Consider the following 21,401-nt stretch of genomic DNA (forward strand, 5'->3'; position numbering starts at 1 on the left):
CCCATTGTAGACACTGTAAATGTGATAATATGTTTATCACACTATACGATGTCTCTTCTTCCTCCCTTCCCGGATCACAAAGGGGCCTTCAAATATTTTCCCCCAAGTTTTTATCATGAGAGGTCTCAAACAGAAGAATTAAAATAGGAACTTCCCTGGTAGTCCAGTGGTTAAGAATCGGCCTTCCCATGCAGGGGGTTCAGCTTTTATCCCTGGTCGGGGAACTAAGACCCCACACGCAAGTGAAAGTGCGAGTCGCTCAGTCGTGTGGGACTCTGCGACCCAATAGACTGTCGCCCGCCACAGCCTCCTCTGTCTGTGGGATTTCCCAGGCAAGAGTACTGGAGTGGGTTGCCATTCGCTTCTCCAGGGGATTGTCCCCACTCAGGGATCGAATGTGGGTCTCCCACATTGCAGGTAGACTCTTTACCTTCTGGGCCACCAGGGAAGCCCAAGATACCATGCTGCAGAGCAAGTAAGCCCATGTGCGCTGCAAATACTGAGCCCAGGAGTTCTAGACCATGGTCCTCAACAAGAGAAGCCCCAGGCCCAAGCAAAGACCCAGCGCAGCCAAAATAAGCAAATTTTAAAAAATTGAAATGATTTTACAGGGAACATTTATGTACCCACTACCTAGATTCTACTATTGGCATTTTACTCTTTCTGCTTTGTCACACATCTGTCCCTGTAGCCACTGGATCCCAACTCTTAACCTGGTATAGCTTCCTATGGTGGGTTATCAGTTAAGGAGGGCATTCTAAAATATTTTCCTTGCAGCAGTCCCAGGAGCAGGAATCCTAGGTCCTTCCATCCATCCATCCATGTGCCCATACATCCAACAAATATTTACCGAAGTACAGGACCACAGTTAGGTGCCTGGGGAGAGGGTGATGGGCAGAATAGGCCCCTGCTCCCAGGGGCTTCCCTTCTTCTTGGGGTGGGTATAAGGGATGCATAATAAACAGCTAAATCAATCCATCAGCCCACTGTCCCGAAGTCCAGGGTGTTAGGAAGTGGAGGACAGAGAGCAGGTGCCCTGCCTAGGGGAGAGCCGGCAGGAAGGGTGGGGAGAGGGAGGCAGAGGCTTGCCTGGGGCCCATGAGAAGGCAGAAGGAGATAACGGGTGCTGGGCAGGGTGTGACAGGGCCAGCTGCCTGATGCCACAGGGAGGCTGCGGGTCAGTGTAGTGGAGGGGGGTGGTGATGCCAGCTGCTCGGTCCCCTGGGGGCCCCTACCTGTTCTCCGAGGGGAGGCCTGAAGTAGCAGGAAGTGAAAGTTCCTCACGGAGAGAGAGAGGAAGCTGAGCTGGCAGGGGAAGAGGCGGGGCTGGGGGGATCTGAAAGGGACCCTCCTCCCTCTTTCTGGGGGCTCAGGCCTTGGGTGACCCGGCTTTGGAGGAAGGGACTCTGGCAGGTGCCTGGGAGTCCAGGGATAACAGCCACAACACAAGGCTCCCACGGCCCCGAGCCCGCTCTCAGCACCTTTCAGCACTCTTCACGCTGCTTCTCATGATGGTTTCCTTAGCGGCCGGAGATCTAACCCCCTTCCTCCGGCAGCTTCCCTCTGGGCCCCAGAAAAGAACAGCGAGGCCAGACAGCTAATCGTTAGTTGTTTTTTGTTTTTAATTCATCTCTAATAAGCAACACCATCTGCCCACCCCCACATGGGAAGTGGGACCCAAGAGAGGGGGCCTAGCACCCACTTTCAGAGTTGGAGGCAGAGGCCTGGGAGGCCTTGAGGCTTGGATCTCCCCACTGGGTGCATGGAGGGCACAACCCCCAACCCAGGGTAGGTTAGGTTTCATCTACTTGACCAGGGACCCTTGGGAGCAGTAGAGAGCGTGTGGGCCCTGGGACTCTTGTCCTGGGACAGTTAGCAGTTTGGAGGTACCCGTGGCCCTGTGAGCAGTTAGAGATTAGGGGGGCTGATCCTCAGCCGTAGGGGTGGTTAGAGGCTGTGGGCTATTAGAGACAGGCTGCCCAAGCCTCTGCCCCCAAGAATGTTAGAGATTTGCTGAGGTCAGGGGTGCTGGGACACCAGTTTTGGGAGGGAATCGTTAATACATTGAAGAAATGTTCTGAGCTCCCCAGAAAAGAGCTGTAAGTTAGAGGAGGGCCAGGGCTGGTTGGGGCTCAGCGGTCCCAAGGCTGGGGGTCCTGCCTGGGAGACGCAGTGGTCACTGGGGTTTCTCTCCCTCAGTGGTCCTGGGCTCCTCCTTGGTGGGAGGTGGTGGAGAATTCCTGGGGGAAGCTGAAGTAGTGGGGTTGGGGGACCGAGACCCCGACTGGGCATCTATGCTTGCATGCTCCTTCCGAACAAGGTCCTCCAGCTCCTTCTGCAGGGGGCAAAGTTCACAGAGGTCAGAGGTCATCATGTGTCATTGGGTCAGAGGACCTGTGGGAGGGGGATCCAGGGACTGGGCTTGGGGTGAGCTGGGGTGATAGCTCCTCACCTTCCAGCCAAGGAGGTCGGCAAGGGCCAGGCAGCCCTGGTCGCAGTCGCCCAGCCAGGCCACGTCCCTGAGGGCGAGGGAAGAATCAAAGCTCCCAGGCTTGTCCCAGCACCGGTGGCTCTGCCTTCCTTTGCCTCCGTGCCTTCCCTCCCACCTGGGCCCTGTCCCTCCCAGGCTCCACCTCACCCCGCTGCAGGCCCGGGCCTCACCTGTAGGCCTTCTTGGAGTCAAAGTCCATGCCTCCTCCGAGGGCCATCATCATCCCGAGGAAAGGGTCAGTCTGTGGGGGAGGGGGAGCTCAGAGCACAGACTCCGGAGCCAGGGGGCCTGGGTTTGAATCCCAGCTCTGTGACTTCACTCAAGTGGCCTGGCCTCTCTGAACCTCAGTTTCCTTCTCTGTAGAGTGGGGGTAATCAACACACCCATTCCTAGGATGATGCTATCAGTGGGTTAATACAGAGAAAATGCTGAGCACAGCGTCTGCCATACAGTATGTTTTTTGCCTGCTGGAGGAAACAGCTGTCCCTGGGAGGGAGCCCCTCCTGGGACAGAGGTCACCTCAGTTTGAAAAGGGGGCTGAGACACGGCACAGTGACTCCTGATGGCACCGCTGTCGGCCCGGGGACCAGCAAGCCCAGACTCTTCAGTCACAGGAAGCTAAGGTTCCTGTTTTGGCTTAAGTTGCTTTGAGCTGGGGTTCTATCATCCCCTCGAAAGGGTGAATGGGACTTCCTGGCAGGCCAATGGTTAAGAATCCGCCTGCCAATGTAGGGGACATGGATTCCATTCCTGGTCTTGGAGGATCCCACATGCTGCGGGATGACTAAGCCTGTGTACCCCAACTACTGAGCCCGTACCCTAGAGGCTGTGCTCTGCAACAAGAGAAGCCACCACAATGCGAAGCCCGCCATGCAATACAGTTAGAGTAGCCCCTGCTAGTGGCAACTAGAGGGAGCGCAAGTACAGCAACGAAGGCCTACTATAGACAAAAAAGAAGATAAAAAAGGGTGACTGACCCAGAGGCCTGTGGAACCCTGGAGTGGGGATAGCCTGGAATCTGACCCTGAGGATTCAAGATCCCCAGGTCTGAGCATTGGGCTTCCCCAGAGACCTGTCCCCTGGTTCCCAGGGGGCCTGGGGGAGGTGATGTGGGGCTCGTGTGTGGGGGTGGCAGGGTAGGACAAAGAGGACTCACCTGGCCAGTCTTCTCCTTGTTGATGAGCAGGCGCGGGGTCGACAGGGGCGCCCTGGGGGATGGTGATCTGAGTGGTGAGGGCCTGTCGTGGCTCCCCTAGCCTCCCAGCAGCCCCCCACAGCCCCAGCCCCCAACCTACTTGCCAATGAGGGACGCAAAGGGCTGCACCTGCAGGGAGGTGCCCATGATGATAAGGAGGTCCACCTTCAGGAAGTCCTACAAAGCGGGAGCGGCCAGTGAGGTCAGCTGCCGGCCCCCGCCCCCGACTGCATGCCCACCCGCAGCTACTTGGGGAAGCCACCTGCCGCAGGGCAGGACCTAGGCTGCCCCCGCGTGGGCCGAGACGGGGCGGCCGGGACACTTACTGACTGCATGCAGGAGAAGAAACGCGCTGGGAGGTTCTCGCCGAAGAACACGATATCTGAGGGGGAGACAGATGGACAGACAGACATGGGGAGAGAAAGAGATGGTGAAAAAGCAGGGGACAGAGACAGGGAGGGGGAGAGAGAACGGGCAGGAGCAGAAGGCAGACCCCAGGGCTGGGGCGGGAGTGTGGATGGGGCAGTGGGGAATAGGCCAGGGGGCTATGGCACCCCCTCTCCCTAGTCAGGGAGAGAGGGTGACCAGGGTCGGGTGGATGGATGGGGAGCGTGGCCTTCTTGGGAAGGGGTTAGCGGGTGTGCAGGGTCCCAGGCCCCAAGGCTCACCAGGCTTCACTACGCTCTGACATTTCTCACACTTGGGAGTCACCTCGGAGAAGATCTTCTCTGGGCGTGGGGAAGGGGAGGAGGAGGAGGAGGTAAGAGGCTCTGGGTTGGGGCTGCAGCCTGCCCACACCACCCCCTTCATTGTCAATACAAACACATCTCAGTCATGGAGGAGCCTCCTGGGGCGTTTGCCCTGCCCAGGGAGGACCTCTTCCCAGCACCAGTCCACAGCTATTACATGAAAGAACAAATAAGCAGACACTTGTCCCCAAAAGGGGCAACTGGGTTCCACCAACCCCCAACTTGGGGAATCTGGACTTGGGGGTGAAGTTCTTCCCGTGGGTCTTTTTAATTTATTGATTTTTGGCTGTGCTAGGTCTTCACTGCTACACGGGCTTTCCTCTAGTTTCGGTGAGTGGGGGCTACTTTTTAGTTGTGGCGCATGAGCTTCTCATTGAGGTGGCTTTTCTTGGAGCATGGGTTCTAGGGCGCATGGGCTTCAGTAGTTGAGGCTGCCGGACTCTAGAGCACAGGCTCAATAGTTGTGGCGCACACACGGGGCTTAGTTGCTCCACAGCACGTGGGATCTTCCCAGATCAGAGATCAAACCTACGTCTCCTGCACTGGCAGGTGGATTCTTTACCACTGAGCCACCGGGGAAGCCCTTCCCATGGGCCCTTGAGGGCAGCCCTACTTCCATCACGCGTCAGGTCAGAGAGACCTGGTAGGTGCTAGGTCAGTGGCAGAGAGGGAAGAATTATGCAGATAATCCTGGGATGGGGACAAAACCTTAGGTCCAGGTGCTTCCCCCTCTTAGGCTCGGTGACAGACCCCCTCTCCTCAACACACACACCATGCTAGGACAATCCTCCTCATTGCTTATTGATCAAAACTGTAAAGGCCTCTGTCACTTGCAACCCACAGAATCCTTGCTTGTTCATTCAAATATTCACTCATTCCTTCAACAAATATTTATATAGAGCAATGCGTTAAGGTCTGCCATTTACTTTAAAATATTTCTGCATTGACAGCTCATGATATTTTGTGGGTGATGCTTGTGTTACTGCTGGAAGGGACAGATAATGGGGTAATGTTAATTGTACATGACCCCCAGCTGCTTGCACTTGGGCTATTCAGGAACCCTTGCCCCAAGGGCAGTCAGCTGGCATTTTGTCAGAAGGGCTACACTCCCAAAGCCCTACTATCAGCACTGCAGCTGTCCTTGTCCCACATGGACACCAGAGGCTTTGTGAAATCAGCATAAAGAAGGTCAGAAATGGGTTTGCATGGATGAAATAAGTGGCTTCTTAATTAGCACAATGGATATCAGAAATCAACTCTCACTGGCATTCTAGAAATGTGGATTGACTGGGTTTTTCTTCTTCTTCTCTTTTTGGACACTCTGCCCTCACGTGAACAGGGACAATGACTTTAGCAAGCCCTGGAGTCTCTTCCCTTAGAGACAGCCCCTACCCAAACTTCATACCAGCGTTGTGTGCAGCTTCACATGTCATGGACTCCGCTCACCTGAATCCGGCTAATGGGCTGGCTGAACCCTGTGTCTCTGGGGCAGTGCTGTCCAATATGGTAGTTAGAGCCACATGTGGCTTTTACGTTTTAATTAATACAAGCTGAAGAAAGTTAGAAATTCGGCTCCTTGGTCATTTTAGCCACATTATAAGAGCTCAGTTGCCTCATGAGCAGATGGCTGCTATGTTGGACAGTGAAGATATATATAGAACATGCCCCTGACCCCAGAAAGTTCTCTTAGATACTTCTGCTCCTCTTAGAATGTAGTTGTGTTGGCCTGGATGAGGCCTTCATATAAGAAGGGGTCAGAACACCCAAAGGACAAAGGGCTAGGGTTTCATGACCTCATCCAACAGGCTGCATGACCACGTGGAGGCTGGTATACTAACACACGTTGCCGTGTCTGGAGCCTGCATCCATTATACCCTGGCTATGAGATGGGGTTGGGAGCAGAGAACCCCCACTGCCACCTCACATCTTTAGAGGCTGCCATTACCTGCTAAAAAGAGCCGCAGGGACTTCCCTGGGAGTCCAGTGACGGAGACTCCACACTCCCAATGCAGGAGGCCTGGGTTCGATTCCTGGTCAGGGAACTAGGTCCCACATGCCCCAACTAAAGACCCCACATGCTATGATAAAGATCAAAGATCCTGCATGCCTCGATTGAAACCTGGCACAGCCAAATACAGAAACAAATAAATTTTAAAGAGAGAGAGAAAGGAAGAGCTGCAGAACTGCACAGGACAGAGCTGGTGTCTGTGTATGGAGACCCTTTCCCTGGTGCTGAGGGGCAGACAGGGGACGGGAAGCCTGCCCTCGGGGATAACCTCCAGCCCCTCACCTTTCATCCAGCTCAGTGAGTACTCCTGCCGGCAGCCTGAGCTGATGCAGTGGGACGTGTAGAAGGTGCCGTGGGCCTCCACCAGGTCTTCGGGCTCCAGCCCAGCCACTCGCTCCAGGGTGTCTATGTTCTGGAGGGAGACACGGAGGGGAGCAGGTCAGGAGTGAACCACCTTCCCCTCCCAGGGGTCAGAAGACAGAGCAGGGGACTGCAGCTGAGAGAGGCAAGTGGGATAGGCTGAGAAGAGAGGAGGGGAGAGGCAGGGGTGTGTCTAAAACTCTTTGTTTCCCCCGATGGTGCCTCTGAAAAGTAAGTCATGGATGCTTCAAGGCAGGGGCCCAAATTCAAGTGCCTATGAACCCAGGCCACTGCCACCAACCAGCCCTGGTGTTTTTCTGCAAAACCAGGTCATTTTCCTTTCCTTTTGCGGAAAATTTGTTCTGTTAGAACCAGACTCTAGTGGCACCGGCCAGAAATTTGGTGAAATAAATGTACCGATCTTCAGTGTCTCTGCTGTAAACACAACCCTCTCAGATCTGGCATCCTTGTGCAGTACCCAACCTGCACAGCTGTCTGTGGCAGGCTTGGCCAGATATTAACACAAATCAATGAATCAGGAAGGTTTTTGAGTTTTAATTACAGTTTTCCTATTTAACAGTTGGGTTTCTTACTGTGATCTGCTGCATAGATAGTATATTAAATTCTTTTCAGACAGAATTACTTTCCTTAGTCAACACACAAGGATATTTGTCTCTTTCACATTTGTGCTTTCTCCAGCCATTTTGGAGCAGCTTTTGTTTGCCCATGAGAAATGCCACTGAGGCAGGTGCTTCTGGAGGACCTAGCGGATGTTACAGAGATGGCCAGCAACGTGCGGTCCACAGCTGACCCAATAAGGTTTCCCAGAGACTCTGCGAACCACCATTCCATTTCCAACTGCCCTCTCTGCTTCCAGTCAGCCATCAGTTTATCCCCAAAACATGCAGACAAGAGTCTCTGTTTCCAGACTTTCTGCGGCTTTCCCTTGCCCCAGCCTGGCAGAAATACTAGTTTTGCCTTTGTTCCTGGACTTAGTTTACCAACTTCCTCACACGCGAGTAAGGAGTGTGTATGCAAATAACTGGGCTTCCCTGGTGCTCGGATGGTAAAGAAGGAGGGAAACCTGGGTTCGATGGCTGGGTGGGGAAGATTCCCCTGGAGAAAGGAATGGCAACCCACTCCACTATTCTTGCCTGGAGAATCTCATGGACAGAGGAGCCTGGTGGGCTACAGTCCGTGCATGGGATCGCAGAGAGCTGGACATGACTGAGCAACTAACACTACTCACTACTACTCATGCAAATAACTAAATGGCATATCAAAGGACTACCTACGGGCCTCTGTGTTACCTTTTGATGCCCCTTAAGAGAAATTATCTATTTGGTTGCACCAGGTTGAGGCACGAGGGATCTTTGATCTTTGTTGGTGCATGCAGGGTCTTTGGTTGTGGCATGTAGGATTTTGTTCCCTGACCAGGGATAGAACCTAGGCTCCCTGCACTGGGAGCTTGGAGTCAGCCACTAGACCACCAGGGAAGTCCCTTGATGCCACTTTTGATGGGCACCCACAAATAAACAAAAACGAATGTGGCTGGGGAGTTCCCTGGTAGTCCAGTGGTTAGGACTTGGTCCTTTCACTGCCATGGCCTGGGTTCAATCCCTGGTTGGGGAACTAAGATCTTGCAAGCTGTGAGCACAGCCAAAAAGAAAAAAAGAATGTGCCCAGATTTCCTGAGTGTTCTAGTGGTTAAGCATCTGCTGACAATGCAGGGGACATGAGTTCGATCCCTGGGCTGGGAAGATTCCACATGCCTTGGGGCAACTGAGCCCAAGCATCACAACTACTGAGCCTGTGCTCTAGAGCCCATGCACCACAACTTCTGAAGCCAGCGCATCGAGGAGCCTTGGCACCATAATGAAGAGCGCAACTAGAATGCACTCTTCAACTAGCGTGCAACCAACGAAGGGCAGCCCCTGCTCATGGCAACTAGAGAGAGCCCACATGTAGGAACACAGACTCAGTGCAGCCAAAAGACAAACAAATCTTGAAAAAATAAATCTATCTTAAAAAAAAAAAAAATGATGTGGCTGACCCATATGTACTAGTATGAAGGAATCTCTTCAAGATGTTAGAAGGCCCTGTGTACAAGATGTGGAAAAAGTCAACATATGAATTTTTTTGTTTGCTTGCCTAAGTGTGGACTATTTTCAAAGGAAACCCAAGAAGCAGGCAACAGTAGTGGCCCCCGGGGAGGGAAGCTGGGGCTGGGGAATACGGCCCAAGAGGCTCAGTATAAAGGACAAGCAGCAATGACCGCATGGAGACACAGAGCAGCTGGCGTCTGGCCTCAGTGCCAGGCAGGGAACAGGGTGTGGTGAGGAGGTGGGTCACTCAGCTCTAGTCAACTGCTCCCCCCTCCACCCCCCCTAGAAAGCCACCCAGGGTGCAGCCAGCTCTTCCAGATCTGCAAGAGGAGCCTGAAGTCTGAGTTTTTGTCTGTAATCTCTTTTGATTGTCAAACCTTAGCTCACTTTTGGTTTCGAGACATCATGTCTCTGACTGACATGTTTTTAAAAAGCGTGAATTGTGCTTCTCCAGTGGCTCAGTGTTAAAATATTCGTGTGCTGATGCCGATGTGAATTTGATCCCTGGTCTGGAAAGATCCCACATGCCAAGGGACAACTAGGGACAACTGAGCAACTACTGGAGCCCAAACAAAGCCCCTAAAGTCTGTGCTCCACAACAAGAGAAGTCACTGCAACGAGAAGCCCCTGCACGGCAACAAAAGAGCAGCCCCCGCTTGCTGCAACTAGAGAAAAGCCTGTGCAGCAAGAAGACCCAGCACAGCCAAAAACAAATAGGCTCCTCCCCTATAAATGGGAGGTTTTTTTTAATTAATAAAAAGCATGAAGCTGCTATGTGGCTGAGTATAAGGAAGGGTCTTCTAGATAAGGGCTTAAGGAAAAGAAAGCTGAGTATAAATCCAATGTATAATGTGAATGCCACAGATATAGATTCAAAAGAGTGGAGATCACAGTGACTTGACTGAAGGAGACAACTGTTCTTCTGTTTGAATGGATCCTTGTGTCTTGAGATAAAAATAGCATCTCTTCAAAAGTGCTACATCGTTACAATTCAGGAAGACCTGAAGACAGCTTGTTGCAGAAAACTGGGTCAATGTCTCAAAAGGGGGCTTGAGGTTGAAGAAGAGGGTGAGGAGGAGTTGAAAAAAAGAATGGTTTCATGAAACATGAGAGTGGAAAAAATGTTTCCACCTGTGTGTAATGTAATGTGCCAGTGTGAATATATATGTAGACTTAAATCTGTGTGTGAAGTATTCTAAGTAAGGGGAAATGCCACCACATTTCACACTGACCCCAGAACATATTCATGTTGGCTTTCATGTAAAAATACCCTGTAGCTGCTGTGCTTTCATGGTTTGGGGCAGGGGAGGGGAGTGCCTCATATGGAGCTGGGGAGTCAGCCCTCTAAGCATCTGGGATGAATCACGTGGTCCTGGCCCTGTGTTTCTCACGCTGGGACCCCTGTGATCTCCTGGTCTCTCTTGCTCTCCAGCTCGAGTCCAGAAGCCTTAGTGTCTGGCTGTCTATCTGCCTACAGCTCCATGTGACTGTCTAATGGGCATCTCAACCTCGACGTGCCTTCAACCAAACTCCTCCTCTGCCCCCAAGGCCTGCACATCCCACTCTCTCAGTAAAAGACAGCAGGTGCTCAGGCTGAGAGATGTCCAGCCATCCCTGACTCTTCTGCTTCTCTCAAGAACTGTTCATTCAATCCAACAGCAAGTCCTGTTAGTTCCACCTTCCAAACGGGTTCACAAGTCACCCACTGCTCCCCTTGGACGGCCCCCTCCCTGGCCCAGCCTCCATCCTCTCCTGCTTGGACCATCACTGCAGCCCCCTTCCTGGCCTCTGTGCCCACCCCTACCCCCATTGCTCCCTTCCACAGTCTGCCCTCCACATGCAGCCAGAGGGACCCTGTGAACACCTGGGGCAGGTCACGTCTTGGCCCTGTCCAGAGCACTCCTGTGGTTCCATCTCCCACTAGGCAAAGGACAAAGCCCTCCCGGTGGGCCCCAAATGCCCACATGGCCCACCTATCACCTCCCTGACCTCATCTCCTCTGTGCTTTCCTACTGCTGTCCTCGCTCACGCAGATCCAGCTATTTGGACATGCCGAGTGCAGCCTCACCTCAGGGCCTCTGCACTGGCTGTTCCCTTTGCTCCTCTCCCTGAGATGATCCCATGGCTCCCTCCCTCCCCTCCTACAGGTCTTTGTTTAAATGTCCCTTTTTTCTGTGAGGCCTTCCCTGACTGATTGTTCACAACAGCACCCTTCTCCCCACTCACACACAGAACTTCCGATTCCCCTTTTCTGCTCAGCCCAGTGCTCCACAGACATCTCAGCATTAATATGAACATTAAGCATTAACATCTCAGACTAGATACTCGACTCATCCTTCTCGTCCACTGTCCCTCCCCACCCTAGTGTCAGCTCCAGGAGGGCAGGGATGTCTGCTCCTTCTGTCTACTGCCTGTACGGCCTGGCACTTGTTGGCACTCAGTGAACACCAGGACAGAAGCTGACGAACAGGACTGACAGCAGGGCCATGGTGAAGATTTCATGAAATCACACACAGAAGGTGCTTGGCTTCAGGTGAGCTGTTCGTATCATGCCTGAGTGCATTCCATGGGTAAAAGGTCAAGTCTATCCTGACCTGGGGCTCCCCCCCAACCCCTACCAGCCCTAAGTGGGAGTACCTGCCCCCTTCGGAGAATTCTGGACCTGAACAAAAAGACTTCATCCTCCCCCTGGTGGCAGATTCTGAGGCTGCAGGGTCCAGATTGCCAGGCCAGGAAGAAAATAACAGAACACCTATTTCTACCCATGGGTTCTCTCTCTATTTTATAAATTTGGGTTCTGAGATGTGAATTAGAGCGGGCATGGTATCACTGCTCTAGTAGATCATGTAATTCAACACGTATTTATAAAACACAAGTAGAGACACACTTTCCACTATCGGCTGTGCGAGACCCCAAAGTCTCACCAACTAGGAAGTCAAGAATGTGAGCTGTGCTTACCTGAGGACCTCTCGGTGAGGCCCTCAGCTAAGTGCCTGACATACATAAGCCGTGGCCCCATGGCCCACACAAGGCCTTTGTGCAAATTATAAGAAGGTGCCCCTTTCTTAAGACTCTATAGCCACCAACTGGAAAATTGTCAGGGTGCAGTGACCGTGTTGGGCTTCCCCGATGGCTCAGATGGTAAAGAATCTGCCTGCAACGTGGGAGACCTGGCTTCCATCCCTGGATGGGGAAGATCCCCTGGAGAAGGAAATGGCAACCCACTCCAGTATTCTTGCCTGAGAAATCCCATGGACAGAGGAGCCTGGTGGGCTACAGTCCATGGGGTCACAAAGAGTCAGACACGACTGAGCGACTAACACTTTTACGCTTCAGTGATCATGCTAGACCAAGTCACTTCAGATCATCTGATGGAAAACCCAAAAAACTATGGCGCCAAAGGTGTCTGCTCAGAGAAGGGGTCCTTTCTCAGTACTCATGGGGCGGCCCTGAGGGAGGTCACTGCCACGTTACCACAGGCCTGAGAGGGTGAAGTGGTTCTGGCCTCTGCTTTTTTTTTTCCTCCATCCTGTGTGGCATGTGGAATCCTTGTTCCCTGAACAGGGATCAAACCCGTGCCCCTGCATTGGAAGCAGCATGGAGTTGTAACCTCTGGATTGCCAGGGAAGTCCCTGGCCTCTGTCTCATAGAAAGGGAAACTAAGGCTGAGAGAGGCGACGTGACTGACTGCAAGTCACACAACAGAGAGGCTGCGGCCTGAGCTCTTGACCCCTCCTGCCCGCCTGCTTCCTCCCAGGATGCCCGAGGTCCTACCTACCTGTGTGTAGCAGCGCAGGAGCAGTCCTTTTTCCTTCAGCAGGCGGATGAAGTAGTGGCAGATGGTGGGCTGGAGGGAAGCAAGCACGGCAATGCTGAATGCAGACCACCCTGTGCCAGGAACTGTTCCAGACCTGTTTCTCCTCATGGAATCTTCACACCATGAGGCACAGACCTTCATTATCCCCGTTTCACTGGTAGGGAACTGAGGCTCAGGGAGAGTGACTGGCTGGCCAAAGTCACACAAACTGTGGAGTCGGCGTTAGCACAGAAGCAGCCTGGCTCCAGAGTCTGGGCTCTTACATGTATCATTAGCTCATTTAAGCCTCACAGCATTTCTTTTCATGGACTATTATCTGCTCCATTTTACAGATGGGAAAACTGAGGTCCAAGGACATAAGAGCAGGAAATGAGAGAACAGGACTTGGACTCGGGTAGTCTGGGCCCAAAGCCCACACTGTTTTGTTTTTTACTATGCTTCAAGGCTTGCAGGATCTCAGTTTCCTGACCAGAGACTGAACCTGGGCCATGGCAGTGAAAACCCAGAATCCTAACGATTAGGCCACCAGGGCCCACGTATTTAATAGCTGTAGGATATTTGCCTAAAGGGCCCTGAAGGGGTCCTTCCCATGCCCGCTGGCCCCCAATTTTTCCTGTCCCCACTTCCACAAAAAAGAGCTCACCTTGAACTGCCCAGGATAGAGTTCCTTGGCGAGAGCAAAGAAGGGCTCTGGATGTTTCTGTGGGAGAGAGAGCCGGAGGGCAGGTGGGCACCCTGATGCCCCTGGTGAGATGTGAGCAGGAGCCAGGAGGCCCCGTCCACCCCTCATTACTACAGACCTTCCTCCCTGTGTGACACGCACCTTGAAGTAGCTGATTTCAAAGATGGCCTCCGGGTAGGGAAGACGGTATTTCTCCAGGTTGGCGTAGAGGCCCGTGTTTGGGGATCGAAAGTCAGGGATGCCCGCAGCTGGGGGAGGAGGGGTAATCAATAAGGGACTCTGGCCCCTTTTCTTTCACACCCCCCAACACAGCTCCTCCCCAGGCCCTCACAGGGGCGCCCCAACCAGGAAGTGGCTTTTGGGGGAGGGGAGCACTTACAAGTGGAGATTCCAGCTCCCACCAAACAGATGACCCTGCGACCTGGAGGAGGAGAGTTTAGGCAGCATGTGCATTTCTCTTGTTCAACTTACACTTGTTTATTGTTGTTTTGAACATCAAACATTCCTCCAAAATATGAACCACTTACCTTAAGAGAGTTGTCTTTGCCATAAATTAAGTACTGAGCTGATGTTTACAATTGATTTTTGACAACTTAAAAAACTTATTAGTGGCACTGCTATCTAATAATCAGATATATTATCAGAGACTGAATATAATGATTAAGAAAGTAAAGTTTGAAAAAAAAGAGCAACGTTTCCCCTTCCCATTCTTACCTTTTAAGTAATTTCACCTATCACAGTCCCTGAAGCCATTTACTCTGTGCCAGGCCCTGCGGTGAGCACTCCAGATCCCTGAATGGCTCTCCCAGCCATTTCAAGGTGGGTGGTGTTAACATTCCCATTTTACAGATGAGGAAACCAAGGCTTAGACAGGGGAAGGGGTCATACAGTTGGCTGAGGGAAGAGCCAGCATGAGGTCAAAGAATCCATTGGTTAAGATTACACCAGTTTAGTAAGATTCATGAAAAGGCCACTTGGAGAGAAATTTCTCCTCCTAGCTAGATCTAGACAAACACAGGAGATCTTCGTGAGAGGCAGATCTTAGGGAGAAGGCCAGGAGGGTGTGTTCCCCCGGAAGTGCTGCAGGTTATTGTGAAAAAAAATCTCTGGCCACCTCTTTATCTTCTGGACACAATATTGTACAGCCATCTATTTCCAACATATGATACACATTCCTCCATCCTATTCCTTCCCTCTAATCAAATGCATGTTAGCCACCAGAAGTCAATTAATTTTCAAGTGAGGATCCAAGCTGGGCCATTCTCAGCTCACACCCAGCGAGCAGCAGAGTGGATAAGGGCTTCCAATCCCTGCTTTCCTGTGCACCAGCAGAGTTGCGGAGGGGGTGGGGCAGGGGTGGGTCTTAGTTCAGATCACCACACTGGGCTTTAGCTTCCTGCTCTGTAAAATGGGCACAATCACTGTACTGGCTTCGTGGGGGCTGTTGAGAGAAGGAATTCTCTCCTGTGAAGCTGAGATCAATGCCTAGCACTAATGATTCTTCGAGACACTAGTACTCAACTTCTTCAGACTCGTGATTCGTATCCCTATACGCACTTTGTTCCCCCAATGTCACCAGCTTTTGGAAAAGATGGGAAAATGTGGGAGGGGAGAGGTGGAATCATTTCACAAGCATGCAGGGCTGTGCAGAAATAGCCTGACTGCCTCTCTGGTGGCTGGCTGGCAGCCCTGCCACGCAGCAACCTTGGCATCTGTCAGTCGGCTGATGGACGCACACGAGTGTGAGGGCCTCTGGGGTGTCAGGATGCCATCGGACCAGGCCTGGCAGACCCAGTGGACCCAGTGGAAGGGAGCGAGTGTGCACTCTTGCCAGCTGTGTAAGCTGCCCCAGGTTACAACCTCTCTGTGTCTCAGTTTCCCCTTCTGCCCAGCTGACTTCTCACAGGTCTCCTGTGAAGACCATATGAGGGGACGCCTCCCAAGTGCACAGCCCAGTGCCTGGCAAAAGGGGAGAGCCCAATTCATTGTCATTATTTATTACTATCCCCTCACAGGCACCATCAATTATACTAAAACCCAGGTGCAGGAGGACGGGCGGAATGAAAGCTTTATAGCCACTGCCTGTATTCTCTTTGGGGCCCACCCAAGCCAGAAGATGGGGCTTCCTGAGTAGCTCTGTGGTAAAGAATCCACCTGCCAACGTGGGCGATGAGGGTTTGATCCCTGGGTCAGGAAGATCCCCTGGAGAAGGAAAGGGCAACTGACTCCAATATTCTTGCCTGGGAAATACTATGGACAGAGGAGCCTGGCGGGCTACAATCTGTGGCATTGCAAAAGAGTCAGACATAATTTGACTAAATGACAACAACAAAGGCAGGAGATGGATGAAGGCCATCAGGGTGAGGACCCCCAGGAGAGGGGGGCTCAGGACGTCCAGCCTGGCTGCCTGTGGAGAGATGGCAGCAGCTAGAGGACAGGGAAACTGCAGGAGACGTCCTCAACAGAAGGCTGTTCAGGACCCTCAAAGGGTCGATTGTTCTAGTCAAGGACTGCTTAGGGCTCGGTTTCTCAGACTCTGGTGACCTCAACTCGAGGCAAGAAATATAAATTACCCGGTGACCTGGTAAAAAGATCTCTACACCACACCCGGAACAAGCCTCTGTAAGAATCGTCACGGGGCACACTTAGGCAACACTTGCTCAGTTTCAGGCATTTACATCTATGAATTTATGTAATCCTTCTTTATAATCCTGGGGCTTCCCTGGTGGCTCAGACGGTAAAGAGTCTGCCTGCAATGCAGGAGACGAGGGTTTGATCCCTGGCTCAGGAAGATCCCCTGGAGAAGGGCATGGCAACCCACTCCAGTATTCTTGCCTGGAGAATCTCATGGCCAGAGGAGCCTGGCAGGCTACAGTCCATGTGGTCCCAAAGAGAAGGGAGGAAGCCATGGGGATCCCTGGGGGAAGAGTCTATTCCATAATCTTACAAGGTAACTACTATTATCATCATCTTCACTCTAATAAGCAAGCCTGACCAATAGAGACATGGTGATTGGTATGGCGAGTAGGACTGTGACCCAAGCTGGGCCAATAGGAGCCAATCTCTGCTCTTGTGCTTGAACCACTGGGAGAAAGATGCTGTTTTTCAGTGGGAGCTGCTAGGCTGGTGGAACTTGTTTTTACAGCTTCCAGGAGCTCCCAATACAGAGAAGAGCCGAGAAAGGGCTCAGCATAGAAGTTGCTGAATCCAGCCACACTTCAGGATCAACAGTTACAGGATCAACACACTCCCTTTTCGGCACCAGACAGTTTGAGTTGGGTTTCTTGCGACTTGCAGATGTAAGCTGTGAATGGTTTGGGGCTGAGAAGTCATGAGAAGAAGCGGCGGGGTCACGCAGGAAGGGGCCCAGGGCGGGGAACTCACAGCGCTCGCTTTGCATGTAGCGGCTCACTCCTTCCAGGGTTAGTTCGTCTAGGAGTCGCTCCTTCTGGGTGCCCAGGCCCAGAGTCTGGGAGAAGAAATTCCGCAGGAAGTCCACTGCTCAAAAAGAAGAGAGACAGCAGTTGGGTGGGTGCTTGTTCAAGGGGACACAGAGGCCCTGAGTGCCCCTGCCCAGCCCTGGGGTCTCCTGTCTTCCCACGACTAAAGGTTGGATGCCTGGCCAGGCCAGGGATCCTGAAACGCTGCATCTGTTCTTACACACTTTGCATGTCACCCCCAGGGGAGGTGAACACCCGGATCCCTGCCTTAAACTGCCCTCCAGCACCCCCCAGAACCGTGCTCCCAAGGCAGATACTCACTCTCTGCTTCTCCGCCAGCGGCTCCCGCCTCAGTGTCTGAATCTGAATCCTGGAAGGGGTGGAGGTGGGGTGACGAGGCCCCAGAAGTGGGGTTAGGGAGGGGAAGAGGGGATGACACCAGGGTTCCGGGGAAAGGCTGTGGCTGGGAGGTGGGCCCGAGGGAGTGAAGGGCAGCGGGGAGCGTGCTGGGGGCGCGTGTGGGCTGTGGGACAGGCCGCCTGTGTTGGAAACCCAACTCTGCAACTCGAGAGGAGCGCGGCCTCCTGTGGGTGACTGCGTTTTTCCTGAGACTCCGCGCTCCTCCTCTCACAAGTGGAGCTGGAGGACTGAGGAAGGCCACCTGGAGGGCTGTGAGAAGTGAGTTCCTATGTGAGGCTCTCTGAACAGCCCTGGTTGGGGGCGGCGGTGGTGGTGAGTGCTCAGGACGTGCTTGTGACTGCTCTCGTCACCTCCCATTGTCCACGTCCTCACCTCATATCCCCTCCAATCCCCTGCCCTGCCCAGCCGCCCCGCAGCCCGCACCACCTACGTCAATAATGCTGGTAGAAACGCCTCGGTCCTCACCCTGCGCCGTCAGCCCTCTGGCTTAAAGCCTCCCCATTTCGCCTTTCCAACCCTTCCGTCTCCTTTATCAACTCCTCTCCTCGGCCAGGCGCCCAAATCGCGGGTCTGGGACTCTGTCCCAGGCCCTCCCTCCTGTCTCTGTCCGCCTTCCCTGGGCCAGCTCCCCCATGTACGCCAGTGGTCTCAGCCTAGTTTCTGAGGATGCCACCTTTCTGTCTCCAGATCCAGGATTTCTGCAGCCCCCAGATGCCTCCCCTAAGTGTGACCCCAGACCCCTCACTCTCACGGTGTCCCAGACTGGCCTCAGTATCTCTTCCAAACCTGCTCCTCCTCCTGGGGCCCTAACTCAGTGTGGCTTCTGTCCCCGTGTTTGCCGGATGTCTCCTGCCTCCCTCGCCTGCCCTCCTGCCATAGCATGTCCCCTCCCCGGGGCTCCACGTGGGCCAGCCTGTCCCTCCAGGGGCCCTGCCCCGGCCTCCGCCCTAGCTCCCAGTCTCAGTCTCCATCTCTGATCGACTCTCCTCCTCTCTCTGTGTTGACCTGTCTGGGTCCACCCTTTGCCCTCCACATCAAAGGCCTTTCTCTTTGGCTTCCCCAGTTTAATCATCTGATCACAAACATCTGTGGTGTTTACCATGATGCCCGCTCCAAGAAGCCTGGGATTTTTCACGGTCACCACTGGGTAAAAATGTTTGAAGTCCCTCAGTCGTGTCTGATTCTTTGCAACCCCATGGACTGTAGCCCGCCAGGCTCCTCTGTCCATAGGATTCTCCAGGCAAGAATATTGGACTGGGTTGCCATGCCCTTCTCCAGGGTATCTTCCCAACCCAGGTCTCCCACATTGCAGGCAGATTCTTTACTGTCTGAGCCACCAGGAAAGCCAGGTTTCCTTGCTTTAAGATTGTATCTATAAGCTTTACAAAACTCTGACCATTAGGCAATGTATAACTTGAAGGTGCTTGCCTCCTGAGTCCTTCACCCACAGCCCCGCCTCCCCCACCCCATCCTCCCCTTCAAGATAGCCACTATTAACAGTACAATGGTAATTACTCCAGATTTCTTTCTCTGAATTGGCGATGGACAGGGAAGCCCGGCATGCTGCAGTCCATGGAGTCGCAAAGAGTTGGACACGACTGAGCGACTGAACTGAACTGAAAACTCATTATTTCCCCAGAAATGGGTCACCCCACAGTACAATGCTGCGCCTCGCATTTTCCACCAAACAATATATCACGGACCCGCCAGCTACAGAGTGTTGCATTGTACGGTTCATAGTTCATTTAACCCATCAACTGACAGTCATTTGGGCTGTTTCCAGTTTGGCTGTATTGCACAATGCTGCAATTTACACCCTCGGATCTCTCTCTTTGGGACTGAGGGTCCCTTTTCCACATGAAACCTTTTTCTCTGACAGTGGCCAGGCTTTGGGAGCTAGGCGAGGGAGAAGCCTGGCCTGACAGGGAGCTCTTGTCCCCTTGGTGTGGCTCAGCCGTGCATCTGTGGGGCACTCTCGTCACAGCTTCTGCTCTGCCCTACATGTGAACCGTGACCTCGTGTCTGTGGGTGGGCTGGCACGCTTTCAAGCTGCAGACAGTGAAGCTCTGTGGAAGGAGGCGAGGGCCCTGCCCAGCACGTGGGAGCAACTTGGTCTCAGGGGGAAGCTGAAGGTGATGGTGGAGCCTCTGTGACCCCTGCTTCCAGTGAAGTGACTGGGAGGCAATATGTCAAGGCGCCGAGGGTTGCAAACCTGTCCCTGCTCTTCTAGCCAATGGACAGAGGACAAGTTGTTAAAGAACTGTTTCCAATTCCTTGGCTATAAAATAACCACAGTAGACCTGTACTCCTCCCCTGCACCGCCGCCCCCGGGATGCTAGGATGCCCATCAAATACAAAGCAGAGTATCCAGTTGGCTTAAACACTCAGTAAGTGCTAACCATCAAGGTAATCAGCCACCTGAATCCTGAACACATGACACTCTTTCATGCCCCCCAGGATACCCTCTGCCTGGGACACCACTTCTCACCTTACCTAAGAAAATCCTAAGTTACTCTCCACTGACTACCATGCGCTGTATCTCAGTCTGACTCTGAGATCAGCCTGCGGACTCTTGCTGGGAAGGGACTGGCCAGAATCTGTGTGATCTCACACGGTTTACTCTGCGCTCCCCGAGTGCCCCGCGCTACTTTCATGATCACCAGTAGAGTCAGTGTTGAGTCACACGTCTGTGAGATCTGTGAATTCAGGAACCAAATCTCTTCCATGCCCACTGGGAACGAGGTTCAGGAGGGAAGGCGGGTAGGAAGGGTGTGCAGGGAGAAAGGAAAGTTTGCAAGGGCAGGCCTAGGCTTGAGGCCACACACCCTTCTCTGACAGGCCCCAGAATCCACCATTCCCCCAGGAGCTGAACCACAAGGCGAGGCGAGGTGAGGAGCTGGGGCAGTGAGCTGAGGGCCCTGGGGTATCTGACTCCCCTCTGCCACCTCCCCCCGGTGTGGGGTGTGGGAAGTCCATCTCTCTCCTTCCCTCCACCCTTGCCCCCATCTCACCTGAGCCTCCTGCACCTTCCCTGCCTGGGTCTCCTCAGGGTCAGAGGCTGGGGGAGGAGGGGAGCAGACGTGGTTACAGTGAAGCGAGTGGTTTAGGGGGAATGAAGGGCTTCCAAGTGGGGGAGCAGAGAGGGCAACAAGGCCTCCAACCTAGTTATACGGGCTGGGGGTATCAAAAGGGAGTGGATGGAGGGAGGGAAAGGAAGAAAAGCAGATCTTATTAGAGTGGAGAGTGCTGGCAGGAGAGGTGGTTGGTGAAGGACAAAGAGGCTGGGACATGGAGGCTTAGGAAAGCGAAAAGAAAGTAAAGCATACAAGGGCATGAAGGAAGACTTAGGAGGAGTTAGGAAGGACACAGTAGTGTGTCAGTGTGTGCTGGGAGGGTTAGGTTTACAAGCAGAAGAAAATGTAGAAAGAAAGAGAAGATAAGGGATACTGGGCTTGGAGGCAAGTTTGCAAGAAGAGGTGGTGGGGGCGGAACGGAAGGGCGAGATGGTAGGCTTAGAAGAGGAAGGAAGAGATAGGAGGGGACACCAGGGGTCCCCAGCACCCTACAGTTCCCACTAACAACCAGGTACCCTTAGCAACCCGGACAGCGGTATTCTAAGTCCCTAGTAACAAGGGTCCTTAGCAACTAAGGTGCGAGACACACGCTATCATTAGTCACTTAGGGGAAGTGGCAAACGGACCCTTAAAACCTCGCGACCCAGAAACCCACCAATCTATCCAGCAATATGTATCACAACGGCTCCCTGAACCTCATTCCCCTCCATGCAGCCCCCATCTCCTGCCCCACCACTCCCGCCCTCGGGCCCCGGGGCCTGCAGCCCTCAGCCAGGCCCCGGCGCGGCCCGACCCTCCCACCAGGGCCCCCGACTCACGATCCGGATCGGCCATGGGCGCGGGGCGGGGGCCCTCGGGACTGTCACCGACTGCTCTATCCCGTGACGGCACCGGAAACAGGAGGGGGCCGAGATAGGTCAAAGAACTACAACTCCCAGGAGGCATAGAAAAACGTCCGGAGCGTGCCCCTCTGAGGTAAGAGGAGACACGCGAGAGCCGGACTACAAATCCCAGAGTGCCTCGCGTCCGCAGCCATGTTGGTAAAGGGCGCGCGGAATGA

The 21,401-nt window shown here is 53.4% G+C and overlaps 1 protein-coding gene and 1 non-coding gene across 4 annotated transcripts; one reads left to right on the top strand and one right to left on the bottom strand.

The window, feature by feature from the left end:
- Positions 1-1,604: 1,604 nt before the first annotated feature.
- On the bottom strand, positions 1,605-21,286 carry SIRT2 (sirtuin 2). Of its 3 annotated transcripts, XM_052655703.1 has the most exons (16): positions 21,160-21,286; positions 20,279-20,325; positions 17,169-17,217; positions 16,792-16,905; positions 13,787-13,828; positions 13,549-13,655; positions 13,369-13,425; positions 12,687-12,755; positions 6,726-6,855; positions 4,355-4,414; positions 4,013-4,068; positions 3,787-3,863; positions 3,648-3,699; positions 2,662-2,732; positions 2,453-2,519; positions 1,605-2,335 (listed from the first exon to the last, which is right to left on the bottom strand). In XM_052655703.1, the coding sequence occupies exons 1-16, from the start codon at positions 21,284-21,286 to the stop codon at positions 2,177-2,179; spliced, it is 1,284 nt and encodes a 427-aa protein (XP_052511663.1). In that variant the 3' UTR covers positions 1,605-2,176. The 3 variants fall into 3 exon arrangements, with proteins under 3 accessions (XP_052511663.1, XP_052511664.1, XP_052511666.1); XM_052655704.1 differs by lacking the exon at positions 20,279-20,325 and having other exon boundaries at positions 21,160-21,238; XM_052655706.1 differs by lacking the exons at positions 20,279-20,325; positions 21,160-21,286 and adding an exon at positions 17,698-17,768.
- On the top strand, positions 8,364-8,435 carry TRNAE-UUC (transfer RNA glutamic acid (anticodon UUC)). The gene has a single exon. It is a non-coding gene; the product is annotated as a tRNA-Glu (tRNA).
- Positions 21,287-21,401: the final 115 nt, after the last annotated feature.

Source organism: Budorcas taxicolor, chromosome 18 (genome assembly GCF_023091745.1).
Source record: "Budorcas taxicolor isolate Tak-1 chromosome 18, Takin1.1, whole genome shotgun sequence".
Taxonomy (NCBI): domain Eukaryota; kingdom Metazoa; phylum Chordata; class Mammalia; order Artiodactyla; family Bovidae; genus Budorcas; species Budorcas taxicolor.

Excerpts from the sequence above, each read along its gene's own strand:
- SIRT2 (XM_052655703.1), bottom strand. The coding sequence starts at position 21,286 with ATGCCTCCTGGGAGTTGTAGTTCTTTGACCTATCTCGGCCCCCTCCTG. Across the intron at positions 20,326-21,159 it reads GCCCATGGCCGATCCGGATC|CCTCTGACCCTGAGGAGACC; the intron begins GTGAGTCGGGGG and ends CTCCTCCCCCAG. Across the intron at positions 16,906-17,168 it reads CGCTGGCGGAGAAGCAGAGA|TGGACTTCCTGCGGAATTTC; the intron begins GTGAGTATCTGC and ends CTTTTTGAGCAG.